Source organism: Ochotona curzoniae, unplaced genomic scaffold (assembly GCF_017591425.1).
Source record: "Ochotona curzoniae isolate NIBS_2020 unplaced genomic scaffold, NIBS_Ocur_1.0 contig_883, whole genome shotgun sequence".
Classification (NCBI taxonomy): domain Eukaryota; kingdom Metazoa; phylum Chordata; class Mammalia; order Lagomorpha; family Ochotonidae; genus Ochotona; species Ochotona curzoniae.
The window spans coordinates 70,348,374-70,365,746 of record NW_024466599.1 but is presented as its reverse complement, the minus strand read 5'-3'; the positions used below and the strand labels follow the sequence as shown (position 1 = coordinate 70,365,746).

General features: G+C 42.2%; 1 protein-coding gene across 1 annotated transcript in view; it reads left to right on the top strand.

Moving 5' to 3' along the window:
- AFF3 (AF4/FMR2 family member 3) overlaps positions 1-17,373 on the top strand; it is a 511,596-nt gene that overhangs the window by 342,533 nt on the left and 151,690 nt on the right. The window contains exon 9 of the mRNA XM_040993806.1: positions 6,050-6,101. Coding sequence (XP_040849740.1) covers positions 6,050-6,101 — 52 coding nt within the window. The remainder of the gene's footprint in view (positions 1-6,049; positions 6,102-17,373) is intronic.

Below are 17,373 nucleotides of genomic sequence, written 5' to 3'. Positions count from 1 at the left end.
AAAAAGAGTTGTGAGAAAGGACATGTATAAAGAAAACACAAAACAGAGATCAAAATAGCAAACAAAACTAAAATTTCAGGTGTCCATGGCACCAAAATTTTGTTGTTTGAAAATAAAGAAATTTGATAAACTTCCTGGAAAGATTAATCAGGACAAAAATAAAGACAAATAAACAATAATGAAAAGGTGGAAACAAGCTGCAGGTCCTTGAAGATAGATCCACAATGTACACCTCATGCACTATGAGCAAAGCTATGCCAGGTTCCTGTCCAAATTAAATGAGACAGATAGGATTGAAAAGATGACTCATTTATTACATACAGCCATGTTTTATATGAAATCTGTATAAGCTGAGTCATTCTATAACCATTTGAAAAATTGGCTCAGCATCTTTTAAAATATCATCCCAGACACACCATTCATTGGCTAGACTGTTTTACCAGGAACTCTGCTGAACTCTAGAAATTCCTCAAGTGCACCTTCATTCAGGTGAAAAGAAGAGAAGTAGCAGTTCCCAGCTTATTCTGTCAAGCCAGTTTCATTCATAACTGCAAATCCAAAAATTGTTTTTTTGAAAGACTTATTTTTTTTTATTGGAAAGTCAGATATACAGAAAGGAGGAGAGACAGAGAAGATTTTCCACTCCCCAAGTGGCCACAACAGCCAGAGCTGTGCTGATTTGAAGTCAGGAGCCTCTTCTCGGTCTCTCACTGGTACAGCTTTGGTTCCAAGGCTTTGGGCCGTCCTCAGCTGCTTTCTCAGGCCACAAGCAGGGAGCAGGATGGAAAGTGGGGCTGCTGGTATTAGAGCCGGTGCGCATATGGGATCCTGGTGCATGCAAAGTGAGGACTTTGGCTGTGAGGCTATGATACTGGGCCAGCAAATGCAAAAATTCTAACCCAAACACTAGTAAGTTACAAATATATGAATTTGCCAAACAAGGTGTAAGTGTGAAAGTTATAAGTGTATCTCAGCTTCTGCTTTTCCCATCCTGCTCCCTACTAATGCGTCTGGGAAAGCTGCAGAAGATGGCCAGTACTTGGACCCCTGCATCCATGTGCAACACCTAGGAACCACCCCCCCCCGCCACCCCCCCCCCCCCGGCTTAAGCCCAGCTCCAACTACTGCAACTGTTTGGGAAGTGAACCAATGACTAAAAGGGCTCTGTCCTTCCTGCTGTCTCTACATCTGCCTTTCAAATAAATTAATAAATTTTTAAAAAACATAGTGTAGTTAAAGGGAATATTGTGGCACAGCACACTAAGCCCACACCTGGGTTGCCTGCATCCCATATCCCAGTGCCAGTTGAAGTCTCAGCTGTCCGGTGCTTTCAGCTTTCAGCTAAGGAGCCTGGGAGGCAGTAGCTGATGGCCTGTTGACTTGGTCCCCTGCCACCCACATGAGAGGATGGAGTTCCTGACTGTTAGCTTCAGCCTGGCATTGCCCTGGAGTGAGAGGCATTCAAGCAATGAACCAATGAATGGACAGTCTCTCTCTGCAGTCCTCCATCCCTGCTTTCTTCCTTTCAAAAAAAATAAAAATCTATGAATAATAGTTCTTGAAAAGTAAGTATAGCAGTGGGTCAAGCCACTGTTTGAGATGGTGACATCCCTTATGGGCACCATATTAAGTTCCTATTTCTCTGCCTCACATGCTAATGAGCCTGTGAAAGCAGTGAAAGATGGCCAAGTAATTGGGTCCCTGATCCCCACATGGGAGACCTGGATGGAGTTCCTGACTCCTGGCTTTGGGACTGGCCCAACCACAGTCATTACTGTCATTTGAGGAGTGAAACAGCAGATGATAGATCTCTCTGTAACTCTGCCTTTCAAGTAAATAAATAATAAATCTCCTTTTTTAAAAAAAAGCATAGTAACAACATAAACTATTAACAGTGTTTTATTATCATTTGCAAGTATTATATACTGGCCATACTTATATGTACTGTCTTCTTATACAAGTGACATGTAAGCAACTCTAATCTAAATGAAGATGACGCCTTAGTAATTACTGAGTGTTACAGTAATATCAGCATAGCAGTTAAGACATAAGATGCCAATAACCCAAATCTGAGTGCATGGATTTAAATCCATTTCAACTCCTGGTTCCTGCTAAGGAAAGCTCTGAGAGGCAGCAGTGATGGTTTCAGTAATTGGTTGTTGGGGAGACCTGGATTGAGTTCCCAGCCCCTGGCTTTGTCCCTGCCCAGCGCAGCCATCGAGGGAAGTGGGAGAGAGCCAGCAGATGGGAACCCATGGGCTTACTTGCCTTCTATTTCTACCTCTCATGTATGATTTTCAATCAAGGAAATAATCACCAAAAAATATAAGTACTTTAAATCTTTGTGGTGTAAAAGGAAAGCAAAGAGCACTCTGTGTATGTGTGTGTGTGTGTCTGTGTGAGAGAGAGAGAGAGAGAAAGAATAGGATGGAAAGATACATGAGTGCATCAATTCACCTTACAGAATATGAAAGCAGCGTTATTGTCAGAGAGAGAAAAGATAAAATGAGTTTAAAGTTACAAATCCTGGAGACACTGATAGTAATATAGACCTAATGGAAAGTCTAAGAGGAAGGGAAGGGACAGTATATGAAATACTTTATTATTTTTTATATCAGAAGCAACTAGGCACTGTATAAAGTTTGTACATATACAAAGAAACCCCACAACTATGTCCTTTAGACATAATCACTGGACCCTAATGGAGTTAAAAGCAAAAGCAACAAAATCATTACCATTTCCCTGGTGTATTTTTTTTTAACCACGAACATGAATTACTTTTAAGGTAATCAGAAGGCTATAGTGTGGCAAAATTTTCCTCTGCAAGAGAATTCAGTGTAATACTTGCCTATTATCCTTCTCTCTCAAGCTTCTGCTTTAACCTGCATTACAGCACTTTTTGTGCATCTTGCAGCACTGCGGCTAATTTACCTGTCTGAAGGACAAGGGTTACATACCTTTATGCTTGCCACACAGAGATGCTGGCCTCTGGGTCCTCAGTGCATACACTGGAGCAGGAACTACGCTGTTGCAGTTTATTCACGTGGCCTATCAGAGCCATCTAATGGTTTCCTCCCTGCAACTGTATATCCGGTCTCAGAGCTGAGGGCACTCGAACCTCTTCTCACTGCAGCATGAGATTTTGTGTTAGTGACGGATCATCAAAACCCAAGACCAAAGTTATACTGAAAATATTAGAGGATACTTAGGAAAATGACTGGAAAAGACTCATTTTGGTGCCAAAAGGATGGAAATTAGTGGTTTTCAAAAATTAATAAAGCTTCATATTAGAAAAAAGATAATGCATGGATTCCAGCAATTTTGCACTACACTGTACTGACCCTTTTCCATTCCCCACGAACATTTGAAATACCCTCATGTGCGTAGTATACATGAGGGTATATGCATTTCCATCTGTGCATATGTGTTCACAGACAGTGCCTTCCTCTGGCCTATGTTTCCCCTCTTCCTGTGGGTGTTCCTGTGCAGAGACCAGTCCATTATGGAAACAGATCATGCATATGATGGATCCAGCCAGGGCTCTGTAGAGTGCAGAGTAACATCTCTTGAGTATGCTGTTAACAACAACAAAAAAAATCTCTTACTGAGAATATTCTTGCTAATATACATCATTTTCCCTTGGGTCTTAAGAACCTGTGACTCTCAGTAGCTGATGCATTTAAACATTTCAAGTGAACCTCAGAAATTGCATCACCCAAAAATTTCAAAATATGGGGGAAAGCATTTTATTCTTTCGGAAGAACAAAAAACATCTTAACCTCGGTCTCACTTCCCAAACTTGTCCCCAGAAAGATTGACTCGCTATCAGCACCACTGTCGGGAATGCTCACTGCGGACGGTTTGTTCGTGTCCTCTTTGGCCCCGTGGTGTCTTTCCCATGTGCCAGAAACCTGCTCTGTTTTCCCCGTTGCCACAACATGAGTGCTACCAAGAGCAAGGACGATCAGCCACAGCTCTGTGCCTGCGCTGAGACCGACACGTGCCTCCCACACCCCCCAGGTCCCATGTGCAGTAAATCCTGGGTCCTCTCCACCTGCGGGTTATTTGGCAGCGTTTTTGGTCAAGGTAAAACCTATTTCCTCAGGCGTCCAAGCAAGGCATTCATTTCTAGTATTGACTTCCTGTGTTCTGGTGTAAGTGGCTTGGAAGTGTTTACTTGTTGCCTGCGCATGCTTAGCTGACTGTTCTGTTTTACGTTCTTGATTAGGATGGTGTGTGGCACAGCTATGAGCAGATTGAAATGGGGAAAGGTAACCCATGTCTCTAAATTAAAGGAGAAAAATTAGATGTCTGTTCAGTTTTGTCTTCCCTAATGCAGGTGTGATGCTCAGTGGAAAAATGATTCTGGAAAGGACTAAATTAGGTTATTTTCCAGCAGGGAATCCAGTGAACCAAGCCTGCAAGGCCTCCGAAATGACTACACCGCAGGAAGACAAAATGCAAACAATCTTCACAAATTTGATGGGAAAATATGTATTATGAACAAAACATACGTGGCTTTCATACCTTTTTGGCACCAAAATAAGCTAATCTTTTGATTCCATTTGCCATGAACATTTTTTTAAAATATGAGAATAAGCGCTTTAGAGCAAGTTTGTTAGCTTGTTGCTTTTGCTTTCTCATGCTTTCCTGTCTATTGGGGTCCAGGCTAACCAGTGTTTATCATCAAGGCAGTTTCAGTAAGTTTGAATGGCATTCTTATTTTTTGCTCTAAACTCACAGGATGTTTGACCAAGTGGCTGTCTCCTGTCATGGTTCTGGCAGATTTATGTCCTAAGGAGAGAGATGTCCTCTTAGTGGAGAAGAAAAGATGCAGTTTGCTCTTGATTTCATTGGGCAGCATCTTTGGGGGATGTTCACCCTGACACTTAGGGAGTCACACCTGAAACTTGGTGACCACAGTTAATATCAACAGCTGGTGAAAGGTCAAAAGACTTGAGAATTGTAGATGTCTAGAACTGGGCTGTAAGTACCCAGCCAAAAAGGTTCCTACCACCAGGCCTGTTATGTGCCCCGCACAGCCTTCTCTGTGGTTTAGGTAATGATTAGCGCTATGCAACCATTACCTGCTAGGAGTAGCATACCTCTTTCCCCATCCCTAAGCTTCAACAAAATGATAAGAAGCTCTTTCCAAAACCTGGAGCAGCTCCTTTGATGGAGAAGCAGGTAGTGCCCAAATCGGAGTGGAGTCTAGTGTGGGTGGGCTTCCTAAGAGTTCCCTGGCACCTCCACGTGGAGCTTAACTTCCACATGGCCACCAGGGCATCTCTTCCCTCCTGGTCCTCGATGAAACATTTGGATCATGGGAAACAGGGCAAATCAGATAGACGGACAGGTAAGGGAGTAAAGTTACAGTGCAGGGATAGAGGCGGAAATTATTAGGAATGTCTTCCAGCTTGTTTGTTCTAACCTAATCTTTCTCCCTAGTTCCCCTCCACCAAGATGATCAGGAAGGATTTCTGGTTTACATCTTTCTCTACTTCAAGGCAGGGATCCCAAAACCTGCTGCCAGGGCTCCGCATGTAGTTGTTGGACAATTTTAGGACCTGTGTTACAATTTCAGGGCTGAGTAAAATTCCGTTACCTGAGTTCCGATGCAGCCTGACCTAGGGCCACCTGTGTTAGCAGAAGGAATCCACGTTCCAAGTACCTTGGCTGTAGCATGTAAATGCTGTAGCATGTGAATACATTTATTTCCTTCAGTGTTCTTAAAATGAAGTGGAAGGAACGAGGCGCCATCTGTGAGATACTCATGTGCTGTCAGGGTCTCAGGTTTGTTTGCAAATAGGTCCTTAAGTACCTGTTGAGAGATCTGTGTCTGGGCCGCCTTGGCCGTTGTATTGCAAAGAAATTATTTTGCCAACCTGATTCTCAGACAACCAAATATGTTGTAAAAGCCTCCCGCTGCACACTCTTGAAAGATTGTTAATAGGAGCATGGAACTATATTTAATCTCTCTTAAATCATAAAGACTGTAAGACTCAAAGACTCACACGGCCGTATTTTTTTTTTCTGCTTCGTTTTGAAGAGAAAGGTGGTGCGGAGCCAGAGAGCCCAGACAATGGCACGTCCAACACATCGTAAGTCTCTTTGTGTTCCCTTCAGTGGTACCTGTTCTTTGCAATGCCTTAAGAAATTGAAACAACCCAAATACCTGGCAATGATGGAAAGAAGCCCTGCTCTCTTTTCTCATGATAATGTAGTTTCCAATGCTTCGGCTGTATTGATGCCTTCTGAGGTTTTTTTGTTTTTATTTTTAATGATTTAGCATCCTAAGAAGAATCAAATGCTGCTGTTCAAGAAATAGGAATGTTACTGAGACATGAGGATGTGTGTTAGAGGTCTTAAAGGGGGTGCCCTTTAGGAGACTTGGCACTGTCCTAAGAACTTGTCACACACAGTGGAGACATTCTGTGCCACTTGACATGCCTTGCATTTGCAACCTCAATCTTTTGTTGAGGCAGGTCTGATTATCTCTGGAAGCACTTGTGCAAGTTTTTGAATGAAACAGCCATTAAGAAGAGGTTCTTATAAAAACATATGGTCATTCCTCATTTTTTTCTTTTACCTCTCAATGTTAAAGAAGTTGAAATAATGCTTTTAGTAATTAATTTGACGGCAGATTAACATGTCAACATTTAAAATTCCCAAGATAGCAGATGAATTTGTTTTAACATCACCGGAGTCAGTAGCAGGGCTGCTTCTTAAAGCTCTTTGTGTGTGCCGTTTCTGAGGAGTGAGATACATTTCCTTGGTTTTGTGAATTGATTCTGATGCAGGTGATTGCTGCTCTAAGAATTTCAAGTCCCGTTCCTTAGGAATCCTATTTTGTGGTGCAACAGCGGTCGTCTCATATTGCCTGAGATTTATTTCTTTTTCTGAAGTTCTTATAAGGTGAACGATTTCATCTGTTTCATACCTACAGGGTGTGCCCCTCCTCTAGGTTGTGCTCCCACGCTCTATCCTTTCTTCTTCTGTCTTCTTCTTCCTCTTCTTTGTTGCTGTGCTGTACTTCCAGCTTAGGATAACAGTCTTAATCCTCCACTAAGTGTTGAGTTCAACGAATGTTAGGGGGAAAAAAAAAGCACTGTTCCTCTGAGTACAGACTGGTGTGTTAAACATTAGTCAAATCTCAAAATAGAGATATTTTGATATTTGTTTGTTTATGTGTTACCTAATTCTAACCAATGAGATTTTGAGATTTGTTTCTTGATCTGGAAAGACTCTTGGGCTTGCACAGGATAACTGTATTTAATAAGAGATGTGTTTGTGTGTTTGATTTTCTTAACATCCTGAAAGTTCTAAATAGTTATGTTTTTATGATTTCTGTTACTATAATGAATATGACTGGTCTCGAATGGTCAAAATAATAATAATTTTGAATATTTATGCTACGGAGTACAATGGAAATAAGGCTGTAATGCCATCTGGAGGCATTCTAGAGAACTGGAAAGTGTAGAATCACTTAAAAATCCAGTTCTTTTCAGTAATGTTGGTACTGGCAATGAAGGTTGTCCCATACCCAAGTCCTTAACTATGAGAAGAAATTCAGAAGTGAGTTGGAAAGTAGAAAATATTAAACAATAATCATGTACCTGAGAAACGAAAGACATACATGCCAAAGACAGAGTGGGGCTTACTTAGAGTGGCCCCATGTCTCAACTGTGTTTAATATTATATGGATCATTTAATCGAAGGGGAGATATATTTTAATAAAAGTGTGTTACTTTCTAATAACGGGGAAGAATATTCATGGTTGTTCTGGGAAGCAGGTGGAGAGTTCCCAGAATCTAACTACTACCCAGTTTCACTCCTTGAATGCTTCCGTGTTTCCTTGTCATGGAGGCTGCTGGGTGTGTCACTTAATGTGCTCATGTATTAAAATTGGCACATAATGAGTTTGAAAGTGGTTTTAGGAGCTGTCCTTACTTTCAGAAGAAATAGGTAATGGGCTTACCCAGTTCTTGGAAGTTTCCTGGCTTAGTTTTTCTAGAGTTGACATTAAGAACCAATTTGCCTTTTCTGCTTTCCTGGAGATATGGCCTCCAGGAAGAATGTAGCCTGTGAGTAATTCTGTAGAGTCATCTTAGCAGTGAAGGAAGGGTCATTGGCATTGTGGAGGATGAGTGGTAACCAAAATATAGTTTAATAAGAACATAGCTGCTTCTGTTGCCTTTTCTGTTGGAGTGGGGAAGGCCCCATGAACTATCAATGGAGACCAAGAGGGGCTTTGAACCTCCAGCAGAGAGCATTTGAGTACAGGCTACTTGTACTCTGGATAAGTACTCTGGTGTTGAATGGGTTCCTTGAGATGAGGAGGAATTGGATGGTAACCTGGGTCCTGATGGAAGCAGTTCACAAGTCCTTATTACTTCTTGGGTGACTTGGAAGGCCCTTTCCCCTTAACAGCCCTGTCACTAGTCACAGGCTCTCTTCCCAAGGAGCACTTCCCATTGTTCTGCTCCAGAAGGAAAGATCCTGTCATTCTGTTTTAACCATGCGCTAACTTCCATCTATGCACCTCTTTATTTGCCCAAGTCTCCTGAAGAATACTGGGGACTATAAAGGTATATTCCCTGGAGCAAGGATCAGTATGGCCCAAGGCTTAGTGTCCTGGAAGGCTGTAGTCTTGTGATCTGACTGTCCCCTTCCATTTGATCATGTGAGGAGCAGAGCGACACAGGGAGGGAGAAACACAGAAAAAGACACACCGTCCATCCACTGGCTTGCTTCCCCAAATGGCCACAATAGCCGTGGCTGGACCATGCTGAAGCCAGGAACCTAGAGCACCATTTCAGAACCCTCAGGTAGGTGGCGGGGGCCCAACTCTTTGCACCAGCATCTGCTGTCTTCTTAGGAACATGAGCAAAAACATCTTTGCATGCAGAGTATCTGGGATTCAAACCAACACTGCAGCATGGGATGGCAACATTACAAGCAGCTGCTTAACCCACTGTTTCACAAAGCTGGCCCCAGCAGTTATCTTCCTGTCCTCGAGCATCAGTGCTGCTTGTAATGTGATAGTTAATCGGGGAACTCTTTGCACTTAGTAGGCCTCTTTTCAAATAGCTGCACAGGCAAATAAAATTGGGAAAGAATATTTGAAATACACACATACACACAGTCTCAACCCTTTCCACAGTTGTAGGACCCAAATAAGAACAGAGATTTTGGCTAGCAGAGTTGCAGTCTCTGTAACCTCCTGTAGGCTTCCATCAGAGACCATTTAGCCTTAGAATCCAGAAATGGCTCATCTTTTAGACCAAGTTTGATAGAGTGTTCCATATTTTCTGTGCTAGAGGATATTAGTTCTCTTTCATCCGCGTCAGGCTAATGGGAGGCCAGGTTTAAGATATAGCAGATTTTAAGCATAATCTCAGAATAGTGTTAGGCGGCATATCTTGAACTGACCTCTAGCTAATCATGAATGATCGTTAGCCTTGATGAGGGTTTGACCTCAACTTAACTATTATGGCTGTTGCCACTGTAGGCCATAGTCATTCTAACCATCCTGCCACCCCAGGGTTCAGTTGTCTAGAGAAATAGGCCACTGGCCAAGGCATCTAGCCCAGTTTCTGAGAAAGAACACCGAAGGTATATCCCATTCTTTCCACCACAGCAGAGTGAAATGGCTTTTCTAAGTTGAGAGCTAGAACAGGGGCTGTGTTTAGTTTTCTTTAAGTTTCCAGAATGTCACCCAATGGAGTTTTCCAGTCCATTTGACGGGTTCCTGTATGAGTTATTCGAGGCTCCCATGTTAGTCCTTTGCTTGGAGTCTAGATCCAGGCATCAAAATTTGTCTTTTCTTTTTGAGATTTATTTATTTTTCTTGGAAAGGCAGATCCACAGCGAGAAAGATCCTCCATCCCCTGGCTCACTCTGCAAGTGGCTGCAACGGCCAGAGCCAAACTGATCCAAAGCCAGGAGCCAGGAGCCACCTCCAGGTCTCCCACCCAGTATAGGATCCCAAGGCTCTGAGCGATACTCCACTGCCTCACAGGACACAAACAGGGAGCTGGATGGGAAGTGCAGCAGCCACAACATGAACCAGCACCCGTATGGGATTCTGGCGCTTGCAAGGCAAGGATTTAACCACTGAGCCGTTGCATCAGACCAGATATGACAGAATTCCACCATTCTTAGGAATGTCCTGAGTCATTCTGTTTGCAGTGGTGGCATTGATAGAATTGCTTCCTTACAGCCAGTGGTCAAGGTCTTTTTTCCAGGAGTAATTGAATGTCACAGATACTTTACCTCTCTGGACAAGATTTGCACTTTAGCAAGGGAAACTCTATTATCCCCCTTCTCCGGGGACATTTGAAACCTTGATAGAGTTGTTACTGAAGTCCTCTTGAGTCAGTCCATTTCAAAGACAAGTAGATATTGGGGTGTTGAATGCCATGACATGCAGAAGGATGCATCGTTTAGAGAGAGAGCTATGAAGCATTTGGTAGTCACAGATATCAGGATGAGGGTAGTGTTAGAGTTAGGAATAAGTGTGCGCTGATCACAGCCTCACTCATTGTTCTTAGATCCCTTATACATCTGCATCCTCCCCCCTTTTTCTTTATGGATGGGATAAGTGAGTTGCAGGGGAATTGGCAAGACTTATTTCAGCATGCTCAGTATGCTTTGCTTTTCTGGGTTTCTTAGTGTCAAAGACTGTGTTAGAGACCCATGCAAAAATATATCCTGGAATAAAGACCCCCCCACACACTTGTATCTCCACATACAAAGAGCAGAAGACTAGCTTCTGTGCTTTTGTTTGTGTCTGCTGGGTACCAAGTTTACTCATAGATCTCACCCTAGGAAGGGTACTACACATTCTGTATTACCAGGAAATCGTGAGAAAATGTCAAATGTCCCATTGGGCAGCATGTATGGGGAGTGATTGTTGTTTCCCGTCTGCTGTACTTCAGGGTCAGAGTGGCTGACCAGGAGAGAGTGACTCCTGTGTCCCTTACTAACTCAGTTGTCCCAAACTGCCACATGGGGGATCACCCGGAGCTGCTTGGCAGAGATGGTCAGGTATTCCTTGGGCGCCATTGGGGATCTTAAGTCTGTTCAGTTCTCAGCAGTCTCAGCCATCATAGCTCAGGGGGAAAAATGTAGTTGAAGAAATACTAGCAGAAAACTTGCTGAACTTAATGACAGTCTCTTTATCTCCCTCTCTTTAAAGAAACATTTATTTGAATGGCATTATATATCAGTGTGTATGAGAGAGAAAATAGAAAGAGGAAATAGGGATTACATCCACTGTTTCATTCCCTCAAAAACCTACAATGAATTCAGCCAAGAATGCCATCTGATTCTCCCACATAGATGTCAGGAATTCAGGTACACAGTTGCCTTTCCAAGCGCATTAACAGGAAGATGGGTCCAAAGCTAATCCTCTGCCTGCAGCACTGGCATCCCATATAGCGATGACTACTCCACTTCTAATCCAGCTCCCTGCTTATGGCCTGGGAAAGCAGTGGAGGATGGCTCAAGTCTTTGGGCCCCTGCACCCATGTGGGAAACCTGGAAGAAGCTCCCAGCTCCTAGCTTCTGCTCAGCTCTGGCCCTTGCAGCCTTGTGAGGAGTGAACCAGCAAAGGGAAACTCACTCACTCTCTCTCTCTCTCTCTCTCTGTAAATCTGCCTGGCAAACAAAAGTAAATTAAAAATACACCATTTTTTTTTAAAGGAGAAAAAAGCATAGAGCAGCCACAGCTCAAGCCAGGCACTCTGGCAGGGAATATGAGTATTCTGAGTGATGACTTGTGCCACAGCACCTGCCCTGGGTCCCAGTAAGTTCCTGGCTTCAGCCTAGCATGAACTTACAGACTCAAGAAACTCAGCAAAACCCAGGCAGGGTATGTGCAAGTAAAACCACACCTTATAACCCTACAAAAATCTAAAGATAAAAAGGAAATGTGTGTCTATATATCTATCTATCTAAATAAATAGATAGATAGATATTTCCAATTATATGGTACAGTTCCATATAGACTAGGATGAAATCTTGAAAATAGCAATTAGTATGCCATACCTGTGGACCAATCCATTACATACTCTGTGAACAGCTTTCTGTTGCTGCCCTAGCAGACTTAGGTACAACACCATACCCAACAGCAGCCAAACACAGAATCTTTTCAAATACACAGGAAGATTTCACGAAGACAGACCTCACTGTGAAAAAATGGAAAAGACGAACCAGGAGTCTCATGGAGTGCTTCTGTGAACACAGTGCAGTTACACAGCAGGCCGGTAGCAAAGCAGTGTCTAAACCATGCCTGATGCTTGAACACATTAAATGACATTTCTAAGTGGGTTTTTAACTTAAAACATAAATCACAAAGGAAATTGAGAGCAATTTTAGCTGAGCAAAAATGAAAGTCTCACGAATTTTAAGATTCACTAAGATAGTAAATATAGCATAAGAAAATTTATAGCTTGCTGGATTATATTTTTAAAAGAACCAAATTGAATAGCAGTAATTTATAGTTCCATTTAAGAAGCTGGAAAAAGAAATGAAACCCAAAATAATTAGTTAAAAAGTATACCATAACGATAAGAATAGAGACTAACAGAGAAAGTTAATGCAGCCAAAAGTTGTATCTTTTGAGAGAAAATTAAAATTAGCACAGGTGAGAGCAGTATTGTAACCAGTGAGCCATATTGTAACCAGAGCACTGACTGAGTCCCAACTGCTCAGTTTCTGATGTCAGCTCCCTTCCAGTGCCCAACAAAAAGTCCCAAGAACTTGGGAACTTGGGGCCCTGCCACCCATGTGAGTTCCTAGCTCCTGGCCTCAGCCTGACTCAGAGCTGGCTCAGACCTGGCTGATGGATGGAATCTCACTTGCTTGCTCACTTGTTTTCTCTCTTTCTCCCACCACTCCCCCTTACCCCCATCTCTCTGCCTTTTAAATACAGAAAAATTAAGCAGTAAAACCCTAGCAAGAGTGCAAACATTACCAACCTCAGCAATGAAAGAAAGAATACCGTTACGTATCCTACAGGCGTTTAAATATAAGGCCAACTGAAATCCTCAATACCGTGAAACATGGAATTTACCATGAATTCACAGTAAGAAATAGAAAAAAATCTGAATAACTCTACTACTGTTAAAGAAATTGAACCTTTTAAATCTTTTTATTATTATTATTATCATTTTATGATAGAGTTCCGTATTCCCTTATCCCCTCCCCAATTCTCTCCCTCCCACCTAGTTCCTCTATATCATTACTAACATATACTTCGTCATACTCAGTCGTATGTCCTTCATTGTGGGCATGGACACTGGCGGAGAATCCAGCATCCTATTGTCAAGATATAGTAAACGGTTTCATTGTAAGTCCATCTTTGTCTGGAAGCAGAAATGCGTACTACACTGCATCCTCACATCTGAATGTTAGTTTTCATTTCACAGCTACTGTACATCCCATTAAATGAAAAGTCATGATACAAAATCAACAATAGAAAGAAAAATAGAAATTTACAATGCCATGACGTTAAATGACATGTTACTAGATATGACAGTCTCCTGAATTTTTAATAGAACCTTTTCCATAAAGAAAATTCTTCTTGGTCAGATGATTTAACTAGTAAATGCTGTTGAATTTTTTTTTAATAAATAGTGTTTGTATCAATGAAACACTAGTAAATGAACTACCACTCTAGCAGACTGTCAGAAAATTGAAGTAGGAAAAATATCCAATTGTGTAAGCTCAGTGTAGCCTGGTGACAAAACCTGGAGCAAATCTTACAGTTATACTCCCATGGCCCTCATGCATCCTGACCTGAATTTCTTAACAAGATGTTCGCGTCATCTAATCCAATGATATAAAAAAGGATATACTTCACTATGACTAGGTAGAGGTTATCCCAGGAATGCATAATTGGCTTAACATTGCAAAATCCATGATGTAATCAGCTGTACTAGCGCAGGACGAAAAAGTGTGATCCTCTAAATCTGGGGAAAGCATTTGGCAATCTTCAGTGCCACCTACGATTTAAAAAGAAAAAAATTACAAGCTAGGACTAGAAGGGAATTTACTTAATCTGGTTATGGACGCTTCAAAAATAAATACCTGCTTAACATCATAGTCAATGCAATGATTCCTTCTCAGATCAGAAATGGAGTAGTGATGTCTGTTCTTGTCACCCCTTTCATCCTGGAAGTTCTAGACAGTGCAGTAATGAAATTATAGACTTGAAAACTAAAGAATAGCTTAAACATCTGGAAGTACTGACAAGTGATTCATGAAGGCCACCATACACAAACCTGTTGTTTCTGTTAGTGATAAGCAATTCTGAAATAAAATTTAAGAGGCAGTTCCATTTAGTGATATAAGCAAAATATTTAAATTTAGTATATAAGTCTGTGCAGTGAAAACTGACACACTGATAAGAGAAATCTAAAACCTAACCAAATGGACACATATTCATAAATTGGAAAACTTGATGATATTGATGCCTCAGTTTCTCTCACAAAGATCTGTTGGTTCAACACAATTCCTATTAAAATGCCAACAGCATACCTTTTCCCGTGGGAAATGTCTTAACAGTTGTTTGTAAAATGTGGATAGACATGTGAAGGGCCACGGCAGGTGTTTAGCCATGGATTCTGATCCTACTTCTGAATCTAGCTTCAGATTCAGGTGTTTTCTCTGCAGCACACATGGGAGACCGTGGCTGTGTCCGCAGTCCCAGGCTCTAACCCGGCCCAGCTCTGCTGTTACAAGCACTGTCTCTGTTTCTCTTTACATCTCTCTTTTCCTCTCTGGCACTCAAATAAGTAAAACTTTTAAAAGGTTAGTACAACAGTTTATTTTCATCTGTGGACAGTCCCCACTAACCTGTAAGCACCCTGTAAATCATTGTTCCTGCTGTTGCAGTGGTATTCATGGCTTGGGGAAGCTTGCAACCCTGCCACCACAGTTGGTACTGATCAGAGTTTTATTGGAGCCTGTCTCTTCTTTCAAAACCAGTAGGAAACCCAGTAGGTAAGGGTGATAAAAACTCAAATTACTGCAAAATGTTAAGGGTCTTCCTGAAGAAAGGCTGAGTGTTCTGCCAAGAAGTCTTCCTGAACTGACATTTTTTTGTTGTTGTTGTTCATTCACTTATCTATTTATTTATTGTTTGTTTTAAGAATTTTTTGAAGTTTTTTTTATTTTAAATTTTAAATTTTATGGTACAATTCTACAGAGTCTGGGTTCCCACCCTTCAATTCCCACCATCCAACTGATTTTCCCCATATTGTCACAAGAGTACAGTCCTTCATAGCAGTTAAAATTCCATCAGTCTGCTATTTAAGTGTGCCCCAACATTGCTGGTACAGACCATGTCAGACAGTCCAGTATCCCATTGTCTAGGTATGTCCAGCATTTTCATTGGGAGTCCGTCTTTGATTTGAAAGTAGAGATACTTTCAAATGTGTTCCATTGTATCTTCACATCTGGATACGGTAGACTCCATTACTCCATCACTCTACATTCCAATTTGCATGATGGTTTCCTTATATTAAAGAGAACATATGGTATTTGTCTTTTTGGGACTGACTTATTTCACTGAGCAGAATGATCTCTAGTTGGGATCTTCAGGTTATAAGTCCATCAACAAGATGTGCATGGGTTTGCCTGTCCCCAGAGAAAAGATCACATTAGTGAAGGATGCTAAAGAATTGGCTGCTGTTTTAAAGAATGGATGTCAGTTGTAAGCTGTCTAGGAAGTCATGAGCCCTGCTGGTCTAGGTGATACCTACAGGTCCTTTTCAGGTGTCTGATGGAGAGCGCTCTGAATGTTTGCTAAGATGAGAGAACGGCCTATTCATCTCAGTGAAAAAGTGTTCAAAGTGGAGCAGAAATACACAGAGGAATAATTGTGTGCTAAACGTATCAACAGATCTATCATCTGTGTAATTACATTTAGTAATGTTGCACAACTTGATTATATAAAAGGGCCTGGAAGTTACAAGATCAAAGTCAATTTAAACACTGCTACCAAAAGATATTTTTTCCCCCAGAGACATTTGAAACCTCCCTGACAATTGCTTTTGGCTAGAGTGATCTGTGCCCAAGATGGTGACCTGTCCCCAAGGCTTCCTTTCTGAATGTGCGAAACTGACTCGGCAAGATCAGGTTAGCTAGGAAAAGGAGAATTGGAGCATCCAGCCTTTACCCAGAGCCCCCCCCACACACACACACACACATTCTCTCTCTCTCTCTCTTTCTCTCTCTCTCTCTCCACCTTTTAGATGCCAAAAATTTAAAAAAAAAAAAAAAAGAAATGATTTGCCAGGTTTCTTAGACACTCCTCTTCCACCTTGCACTGGGTAGATAAAGGCCTATGGTGGAGCCTGGCATGTCCAGTGGAGAAGGTAGGAGGAATTATACCAGCCTTTGGGTACCCAGGAGCTGGCTCTGAGCTGGCAGCATCGCTGAAGACCAGATTGTGAGAGTGTCCTAATCTGTGTTACTCAAGAGGAGCACCAAGGTCAGTTGTGCTCCCAGGTCCAAACCCTAACATGGGAGTGCTGATTGGAGATGGTGCCCTTGCAGAGCAAGGCCACAGACCCGGTCTGCCTTCACTTACACCATCGTGGAAGGCCACCATGGTCCCAGAGGCCATAATCTAGAGAGCTCTGGCAAAAGTAAGACATCTGTCTCTCTGTCCCCCCTTACTGCCCCCGGAGACTCACCCTGTGCCTGAGCTCCACCCAAGTACACCTTAGAATGTTATCTAAGCCAGAATTCCTCAAACTTTTTTTCTTATATGCTTTTTTAAAGTTTTGTTATTTCTTTGAAAGAGTTGCTGAGGAGAGGGAAAGACAGAGAGAGGAGCTCTTCCATCTACTAGCTCCCTCCCCATATGTCCACATCCACCAGCACTGGACCAGGCTGAAGCCAGGGGCTTTTCCTCCACCTCTCTGACATGGATGATAGGATCGCAAACTCTTGGGCCACATTCCACTGCTTTTCTCTGGCCATTGGCAGGGATCAGGTTCAGAAGTAGAGCAGCCAGAACATGAACCAGTGCCCGTATGAAATGCAGGTACCACAGGCAGTAGCTTTACCTGCTACACCACAGTCCTGGCCCCTGATCTTTTAATTTTAATTGTGGCAAAGTGCATGTAATGATCTTCTCAGCCATTTTCATGTGTTTCATGTAGTTCAGTGACTTAAGTGGAATGTCACATATGCATCTATCCACAGAATTCCATTCTGAACAACTGTGCCAAACCGAATCTCTGTACCTGTTCTTCAGTAATTCCTCATGTCCCGCTCTCCCAGCCTCTCCCAATGCCATTCCACGTCTTCCCCAAACAACCTAACTACTCTAAGTACCTCCTGGACTGTGGGATCTGA